Source organism: Sceloporus undulatus, chromosome 1 (genome assembly GCF_019175285.1).
Source record: "Sceloporus undulatus isolate JIND9_A2432 ecotype Alabama chromosome 1, SceUnd_v1.1, whole genome shotgun sequence".
Taxonomy (NCBI): Eukaryota; Metazoa; Chordata; class Lepidosauria; order Squamata; family Phrynosomatidae; genus Sceloporus; species Sceloporus undulatus.
This window is the reverse complement of record NC_056522.1, coordinates 158,497,577-158,507,190: the sequence shown is the minus strand read 5'-3', so window position 1 is coordinate 158,507,190 and position 9,614 is coordinate 158,497,577. Positions and strand designations below refer to the sequence as shown.

Below are 9,614 nucleotides of genomic sequence, written 5' to 3'. Positions count from 1 at the left end.
CCTGCCTGTTTGTGCAATTACTGCTCAGAAAGCTTTCTTAAATGTAAAGGGAATAAAGTCTGGATTATGTGTTAAAACCAGTTCTTGGCTTCAGCAAGAGGAGATTTTGACACGTGGGGATCTGATTATAGTGCAGTGAGTTGCTTTCCCCATGGCTTTATCCCTTTGTCCTTCCATCCAGTGCTCCTCAAAATGATTTAAGTAAGTTTAGCTGTGCCCATGGATACCAGTACACCAAAGCATGTGATGGTTCCCAAAATTCAATTAAAAACAAACACATTCCCAACCATCCCCTCCATGCAAATAGGACTGGTCTTGGAGCAAACCTAGCTTCCCTCTGCATTATCTCAATGCTTGTGGGTTTAGGATGTTCCGAGGAGACACTTCCAGGTAACACCAGGCTTGCTGTACAGCCACTACAAGGGGAGGGAAAGGGATATAAAAATAACAGTTTACATTTGTTGTTGTGTATGTTCAAGAGGTTTCCAACTTATGGTAACTCCAAAGCAAACTTGTAATGGGTTTTTCTTGGAATGATTTATTCAGAAGTGTTTTGCCTTTCTCTGAGAGAATCTGACTTGCCCAAGGTCACCCAGTGACTGCTCTGGTCAAGTGGGGATTTGAATCCTGGTTTCCTGAGTTGCAGTCCAGTGCTCAAGAACAAATGTGATCTTTCCCATGAAAGCACCAACTGCAGTGATGGTGAACCTATGGCACGCGTGCCAGAGGTGGCACTCAGAGCCCTCTGTGGGCACATGTGCCATTGCCCCAGCACAGAGTTTGCCAGAGTTTCTTACTAGAAAGCCAGAGGGACATGGCACTTTACAATAAATAAGTGGTGTCTGGGTTGCAGTTTGGGCACTCGGTCTGTAAAAGGTTCACCATCACTGAACTAAGGAGTATCCATTATCTTGAGCAAAGCCCCATTTGCACCAATACTATGGCCTGATACAGGCAGGCCAAAATAAAGCTGCTTCAAGTCACTTTGGAGGTATGCTGTTTAAATGATACATGTGTCCTAAGGGTCCAGAAGCCGCACCAAAGCCACGCTCCAGTCCTAAGGATTGGAGTGCAGCTTTGGTGCAGCTTCCAGACTCTTAGGATCCATGCATCATTGAAACACCATACCTCCAAAGTGACCTGAAGCAGCTTTATTTTGGCCTGTCTGTATAGGGCCTAAGTGAATAACCTACAGACTGCATCTGTATCGATGTAGAATCTGGTTACATTTTATTGGTAGAGTATTCCAGTTCAATAAGTGGCACAAACAAGTTCATGAAAGGACATAATTAGCACTCATAAAAGGCTGAAATTTCATATTCAGAGGCAAATATCTCAGAATACTAGTTAATTTGGGATGAGAAAGAATAGGGGTGATATCTTCCTGCTCCACTCATATATTTCCAGGGAGCATCTGGCTAACTTGAAGAAAACCAAATGCTGGGCTAGGTGAGCCTTCTCTCTGACCCAGAGGTCTTGCTGCTCATTGTTTCTTAGAAAGGCTTATCTAAATGGCACACACATCTAGCATTAACTGTTAAACTTGGAGAGCGCATGTAGCATAGTGGTTTGAGAACAGATCTATGACTCCGAGGGGAGGGGCAGGGTTCAGATCACTTGGCCATGTAACCCTTAGCAAGATACACTCTCAGCCTCAGAGGATAGCAAACCTCTGAAGAAACCTGCCAAGAAAACGCTATGATAGGTTCGCCATAAATCAGAAATGACTTAAAGACACAACAGTAAAACAGAATGAGCATAGATGCTGCTGACTTGGATCCAGACATTCCTGGATAGCATGGTTCATCTGGACTGGTTTCAAACTGGCTTCTGGCCACCTTTTAGGACTGAAATGGTATAAGTCATTCTGGTGCATGACCAATATACACTGAAAGAAAGACCAGGTCAGGTGTAGCCCTGTTGATTCTTATACCTAAATGTCAGCTTTTTGTATCATCTCCCATGGCAACTTTCTGGATTGTCTAGCTATTAGAGGAACTGAGACTTCAGCTCTGCGTGAGAGGCAGAAACCAGATGATGCTGAGGGAACCTCTTGAAAACACTATGGAGTATGACAGGAATCTTGTTTTTCCCTTCATGCTGGATGTGGTTCACGGATGTGTGCAATTTTAATGTGACTTTATATGTTCTGCCTTAAAAAGGTAATCCCAGCTGACTTGAAAATGCTTATAGCAAATAGACAAAACTGCTCTGTTAGAGGCAGTTGCTCTGAAAACCGGCTGCTGAAGGACAAGCTTAATAAAGGATTGTTTCTCCATGTTTCATAGAAGCAGTTAATACAGTTGGAAACTGGATCCTGATTTGGGCAGTTCTTGCATCCATGGTTAGTAGAAATGGTTGCGAAAGGTACAGAGGCCCACATGCCTTTGAAAGCACTATGCAGTTAACAAAAGGAGGCCATTTTCTGATACTTGCAGAGAGACCATTGAAAGGCCTCTGTTGGGAAACCAAACCTTAGACCTGAGAGATTTTAGGGTACAATCCATTTTTTAAAAGATGGGCGGGCACCTTGAGGGCCCCCAGATGCTTTTGGGCTGAAATGCACATCATCCCTCACTGTTGGCTATGCCAGTGGTCCCCAAAAACTGTCCTTTAAAAGGGATTTTGAATTTCATCTCCCAGAAGCCTCAGCCATGTTGGCCAATAGCCTGATATTCTGGGAGCTGAAGTCCAAAAGCCCTTAAAAAGCAGTTTGGGGACTTCTGAGTTACGTTGATGGGAGTTACAGACACTGGATCCTCCATACTAATGAACACAAACAGTGGAGGGAGAGAAGTAGTATTGTTATGTGTTGCTGACTTCTTGTGGCCTTCAGGCAAACCTATCACGGAGGTGTTCTTGGGAAGGTTTCTTCAGAGGGGGTTTGCCATTGCCTTTGAGGCTGAGAGAGTGTGACTTGCCCAAGGTCACCCAGTGGGTTTCCATGGACAAGTTGGGATTTGAACCCTGCTCTACAGAGTCACAGTCCAACACTGAATCCATTAGTAATAGCCGTGTAGACAAAAGTTGCATCCACATTGGAGACATGACCCGGTTTGGCACTGCTGTAACGCTTTCCTGGCTCAAGGCTATGGAATTCTGGGAGTTGGAGTTTGTTGTGGGGCCCAACTCCCAGAATTCCATAGCCTTGAGCCACAAAAACTTAAAGCGGTGTCAAACCAGGTTATTTCTCCTGTGTAGATGCAGCCTAAGTTACCCATATCCGCAGCAGGCATCGCCCTGAAAAAGACAAACCCGGCCCCTTTAAAAATAACACAGAGAGAGAGCCACTGACGCTGAGGCAAACAACGCGAGAACCTGCGTGACCACGAAAGAGACTACATCTCCCGGCATGCAATGCGTGGTCACGATCTCGTCAGAGAGAAGCCAACCAATGGCGGCCAAGCGCTTTAGGGGCCGGCGACCAATCAGAGAAGGAGAAGTGTCGGAACGGCTTCGTTGGCCCCTCCCTCCCCGTGTGCTGGCTGTTCTGTTCTTTTTTTTTTGGAGGGGGACCGGAAATGATGTCAGGTGCCGCCCCATGTGAGTGAGGCGATTGCAACACATGCAGCAGCGCGGAGGAGAGGAGGAGGAGGAGGCGGAGGCGGCGGCGAGCGGGAGGGAGGGGGAAGAGCACCAGCAGGAAGGAGGAGAAGAAGAGGAGGAAGGGAAAGGGAAGGAAGCAGAAGAAGAAGAAGCCGGTTAGCTACGTCACAAGCGCCGTCGTGGGAGGAGGGGGGGGGGAGACCTTCGCTGTTGCTGCTGCCGCCGCCGCCTAGACAAGAAGGAAGAGGAGAAGGAAGGAAGGAAGGCCGGCGCGAGATAGCTAGCCAGGCGCCAGGAGGAAGGCGGCGGGCCTGAGGTGAGACTGGGAGCGCGCGCCCCTTGGGGCCCGTTGTGGGGGGCGTGAGACCCTGGCGGGGAAGGGAAGGGAAGGGGGCCTCGCTCGAGGCTCCTCATTGAGAAGGGGAAGGGAGCTCCAAGGGGAAAGACTTACTATACCTCTCTCTCTTAACCCCCCCTCTCTCCCTTCTTTTCCTCCCTCCCTTCTTTCTCCCCTCCCTCCCTCCCTCCCTCCTTCCCTCTCTCTTCCCTTCCGATTTTCACCCTGTTGTTGGGCGGCCTTGGCCTGATTCGCAGCCGCAGGAGGGGCGGCGGAGGAGGAGGAGGAGGAGGAGGAGGGAGAAGATGGCGGACGATCCCAGCGCTGCCGACAGGAACGTGGAGATCTGGAAGATCAAGAAGCTCATCAAGAGCCTGGAGGCGGCGCGAGGGTGAGGGCAAAGCGGGGCAGACATAGATATATACATATGATATGAAAGGGCCTAAGAAGCCGGGCGAGGTTTGGGCGAGGCTAGGATCTGGCCGTCCCAGGCCTCCTCCTCGCCACCGCCGCCGCCGCCTTGGTTGGAGGAGCCACGTGAGCCTCCTGCTCTCTCTCTCTCTTCCCCCAAAAAGCCCCCCAACGATCCACATGTGAGGCTGGTGTTGGCGGTGGTTGGCGCTCAAGGCCTCCTCGTCCATCCCAGGCCTGGTTTATGGCCCACCTCTGTGGCCTCCACTCCATTTCCTTGTATGGCGGGGCTTTGTGGGGGCCATAATACACTCATCCCTCCATATTTGTGGCACGTTCCATATGTTAATACGTCCTCTCTAGGAATCTCTAGGTCCTCCAATTCAACTCTATGGTCAACCCTCACCAAAAGTTGCACTGAAAGACCTAGAGAGGACTCTCCTCTAGGCCTTTGTAGCTCCTCCAGAGCAACTCTATGGTCAGTGTCTGTTGAACGTTGACCACAGAGTTGCCCTGGAGGACCTAGAGATTCCTAGAGAGGTGTCCTCTCAGGTACAAACATGGTGCTTTTGTTATCTGCAGATTTTACATATTCAATGGGGGTCTTGTGCCCTTAACCCTAGCAAATATGGAGGAACAAGTGTATATTAAAGTAAAGCCCCCCCCCTCCACTTTGATTCGGTTGATGCACATCTGCATGGTGTGTCTATGTCTGTGGTTGGGAATTGTAGTTTGTTGTGGCACCAGAGGACGCTCTCTCTGACAGAGAAGGCTCGACGTCCCACAAAACTACAGTTCCCACAATTCCATGCCATTGAGCCAGGGCAGTTAAAGCAGCCTCGAACTGGATTATTTCTCAATCAGGACCTTTGAAGACAGAAGAGCAAATACCACTCACTGCCTCCTCAGAGTATTTAAAGTGGCCTTATTGCAGCTGTTCCAGAAACCCAGTCGCAGTGGCCACCCCGACCCCATTTCCTTGTACAGTGGGACTTTGTGGGGAGCATCATATAGCAAAGTAAAGCTTCCCTTACTCCACTTTCAGGTGCATGGTCACGTGTGTGTGTGTGTGTGTGTGTGTGTGTGAACCAGATACTGAGTCAGGTCTAAGTTGAAGGTCCACAACACACTGTACAAATAATCCAGTTTGAGGCCTCTTTAACTGCCCTCAAGGCACAGTGCAAAGGAATTCTGGGTATTGCGGTTTGTAGTGGGCCCAGAGCTCTGACAGAGAAGGTTAAATGCCTCACAAAACTACAGCTCCCAGAATTCCCTAGCATTGATCCAGGGCAGTTAAAGCGGACTCAAACTGGATTATTTCTGCAATTTGTTTTGGACCTTCAAAGACAGAAGAGAAGAGCAGGTAACACTCACTGCCTCTTCAGAGTATTTAAAGTGGTCTCAGACTGAATTATTTCTGCAGTGTGTTTTGGACCAAAATCTCTGAGAGCAGCTTTCTCTTTCTTACACACACACACACACACACACTCTCTCTCTCTCTCAAATACACATCCCTAACAAGTTATATCCAGGCCATTTTAGGCATAGTGCTCCTATGGATCCCTGTCCAGGGGTAGCTATGATGGACATGTGGCAAAATACGGTAACACCCAAAATCCACAAAATAGTGATAGTTTTATTAAGCCAACCACAAGGAATAAAACACATATTGTAAGTTTTTGAAGCTCCACTGGCTTCTTCATCAGGGAAAGGCGTTTTTAAAAAACCATGCAGGAGGAGAAAATTTTAAAATGATTATGTTAGTCACAGGTCTCCCATTTTGTCAAGATGTTGGTGTCACTGTACTTCACAAGACATGTTTTCTTCACCTTCCCATGGGAGTGGGCTACCAACAGTCCACAGGTGAAGAGGGGGGGAGGAGGGGTTTTTATGTGGTGGAAGGTTTCAGCATTTATTCTTCAGATAGAAAATAAATGCCTGTATATTAGAGGTGAATTAGTAGCCAGTCCCCCTCCTCTTCTCTGTATTACACTTTATGAAGCAGCTGATTCAGAGTCTCCATGAAAATGTTTTCCAGCCTCAGTGCCTAGATGTAGAACCAAATGGATAGGTGGGGCAGCCTGCCACTCTTTATTCTTTGCCTTGTGATATCTCTGGCAGGGCTGTTCCACCTTCACAGAATGACATGTTGGGACTTGTTTGGCAGATAATCTTAGTGTGGAAGGGTCTTACATCAGGGAGAAAGTAGTTCCTTTGAATTCTGTGGCCAAGTTTGGTTGCTATATAAACAATCTGGCTACAAAGGTGCACCCCCATGAATTTTTTTCTGTTCTCATAGGATTTTGTTTGCTGATAACTATTTCTGCCCTTAACTTTTTCTTTTAAAGACAGGTGTGATTTTTTTAATCATTAGTCCCTTGAATGACAACTACAAATATGATTGTTGGGCGAGGGTGTTTTTTGGTAATCTTTGCTCTTGTGAAAGCCACCTGTTTTCCTAGCTCCTATTTCCCTTCACTTGCCCCAGTTCTCCATGCATTGGAAATAGAGAGCAATGTTTCCTGCTAGCTGGAGGACAGAGTACATATCTTTTCCCTCTCCATGCACAGAAGACTTCAGAGAGGGGAGGAATCTGTTTTCTCACATTTTGTTGGGGTTTGACAATATTTGGAAGCAGCAGTACGAATTCCCTTCTAAGAATCTAGGGAGACTTGATATGAAGTGGAAGTGACCCTTCTGTGTGCCAGAGATACTGATGTCTTTGCATGAATTCAGTTGGGATCACAAATAATTCCTCACCATAAAAGCTAACCAAACAGTGGACCCTAGTAAAAGGGATGGCTTAACCATAAATGCTTAGGTTGCTGAAAAGGCATAATGAGGTTGCTGACAAGCTGGTATCCTAGATTCATGTGGAAACTTTGTCTCTTTGTTGTACCTTATATAGTGTAATTAAATTAAATTTGCTACTAATTTTGTTTGTTCTTTGTAGGCTTCTGTGTAATTAGCTAAATCCATTTAATATGACTAACAAAGTAGGTTTGGAACAAGGTATATGAAGCATTCATTTTTGACTGCTGTTTTGCAGCAAATATTTGCTCTTTTTAAACATAAATGAAGTAAGTGTTTGATATCTGACTGGCCAGGCCATTTGACTTCAAACTCGGTAACTAAATATGTTTTAATGCAGGGGACAGGGGCCTTTTTTTCACACCTGTGTCAGCACAGGCCACATTGGCATGGCCTGGTGTAACTTAGAGTAATGCCACATCACTTCTGTTTTCATGTTCAGCCTTTTTTGTTTTGTTTTCTAAAAAGGCTTTGGGCCTGTGGGGACTAAACTGCTGTGTTTTAAACTAGTGTTGATCCATTTTGAGCAGGGGGGAAATAGTATCTCCAAAATTTAAAAGAAATTAGGGGCTTTAGGGACAGCACTTTCAATGAAAGCTTTATAAAATCCTAAGCAGGGAATCTTAAAAGAGAATCCTAACCAAGAGGGAACCAAAGTCCTGGGACTTAACTTTTTGAGGTTTTCTACCTCCAACAAAGGTAAAACTCTTTTAAATAGACTACAGTTTGACAAATTTCATCTATATAGCACCTAAGTGTTTTTCCAGATATAGCAATATAGGGACTCCTTGACAAATTGGATGTTCTGTGCCTACGAAAGGAGCAGTTAGCTTTGCCCAGGACAGGGACAGCTAGATCTCAAGAGAAGTTACTTTTCTGTTGCTAATGGAGTTGAAATTTCCTCATCTGAAATGCTTGGGACCAGACACTTTCTTTATTTCTGACTTGTGTGTGTGTGATTTTGGAATACATGTATTTGCATATATGTACATAATAGATTCAAGTGTAAACATGAAATTTGTTTATATTTCATATACACCTTATACACATAATCTGAAGGTACTTTTATACAGTATTTTTAATAATAAAGTTTGTGTACATTGAACTATCAGAAAGCAAAGATATCAGTATCTCAGCCATCTATCTATGTGGGCAATTTTGGTTTTTGAAGTATTTCGGATTTCATAATTCCAGGGAGGCTCAACCTTTATACCATCTTTTATTGCTCTTAGATGGCTAGGGAAGTGGCCTTTACCAGCATTAAGCTCCCTCAGTACCATCTTATCTGACAACATCTCAAACAGAATGTAGGCCTGTGACTCTTAACAGTGTCACCATTTGTGTCCTATATGATTTTTAACATCCTTGCCTTATGAAGAAGCCAGTGAAACTTCAAAAGCTTGCATGATGTATTTTGTGCTTTGGAGTTGGCCCAACAAAAGTATTGCTGCTTGTAGTTTTTGGATTTAGTACAATGAGTTCTCCATATTGGATGAGGAACTGTTGCCCAGCCAAGTGGTTTGTAATGCCTGGTGCTTCTTGAAGTTAAAGTCAAAATATGTGATGGAACCAGGGGATCTCCTCTCACTAGATAATGTCAGCAAAATGTTTTTCTTGGTAGTTTATGCAGTGCAATTCCTGTATTACAGTTTCTGTGGAAAGTTTGGGAGTGTTGGTTTTGGTTATTCTGCCCCTCTTCATTACAACTTTCTTATGACTTCAGATCAGTAGTTAAATCCTAATTAAGGTTTACTGGTCTGTTTTACTGGACACTACTAATGTCTAAGGTCTTTTTATATACTACACTAACATTCATCCTTCACAAAAGGAGTAAGTAGTTTATATGCAATATTAAGATGGAGAACATACTTGGAATCCAAATACTGGAGGAACATTCTTGATTCAGTTGTGTTGAAGCTAAAAAATACCTATTTGCTACATGATGGGACAGGAGAAAGGGGGAAATGCAATATTGAAATAAGATACTTCTCTGTTTCTGGCTGTTTCAATATTCCCAGGATTCCCCACTTGAAGGAATGGTGGACAGTGGAGAGCCATACATACTTCTTTTTTCCTCCTACATTCCTCTTTGCCCACTGAAAATCTGTCCTAGAAGGTTGGAGACCTTTGAACTGTATGTCAAGTGGCATGACAGAACTGGCAAAAATGGCCTCCTGTCTCACACGTGAATATTTGCCATTTCCAAGATTCTTTATCCCAGAAATGCCATGCTTGGGAATTTTTTGAGCTGGAAGAATTTCTAGATCCTAAATCAACTGGGATCCTTGTATGTGAATACCGAATTTTGATTGCCACCTCTTCCCCTCTCCCTATCATTACAAATGACTGGTGTTTGTATGTGAAAGAGACAGACATATTTAATATAATGTTTCCCGAGAGTCACTGAGGGGAAAAATAAATAGCAAATATGAAGCAGCCCATCTCACTGTATCCATTCATTATGCGCTTCTAGGAATGAAAACCCTCTGTGGAAAATTTCCTATCTTAC

General features: G+C 44.8%; 1 protein-coding gene across 1 annotated transcript in view; it reads left to right on the top strand.

Annotated features, from left to right (window-relative positions):
* The first annotated feature begins 3,586 nt into the window (after positions 1-3,586).
* Positions 3,587-9,614, top strand: part of ETF1 (eukaryotic translation termination factor 1) — a 50,527-nt gene continuing 44,499 nt past the window's right edge. Inside the window, exons 1-2 of the mRNA XM_042469922.1 lie at positions 3,587-3,862; positions 4,141-4,274. Coding sequence (XP_042325856.1) covers positions 4,189-4,274 — 86 coding nt within the window. The 5' untranslated portion in view covers positions 3,587-3,862; positions 4,141-4,188. The remainder of the gene's footprint in view (positions 3,863-4,140; positions 4,275-9,614) is intronic.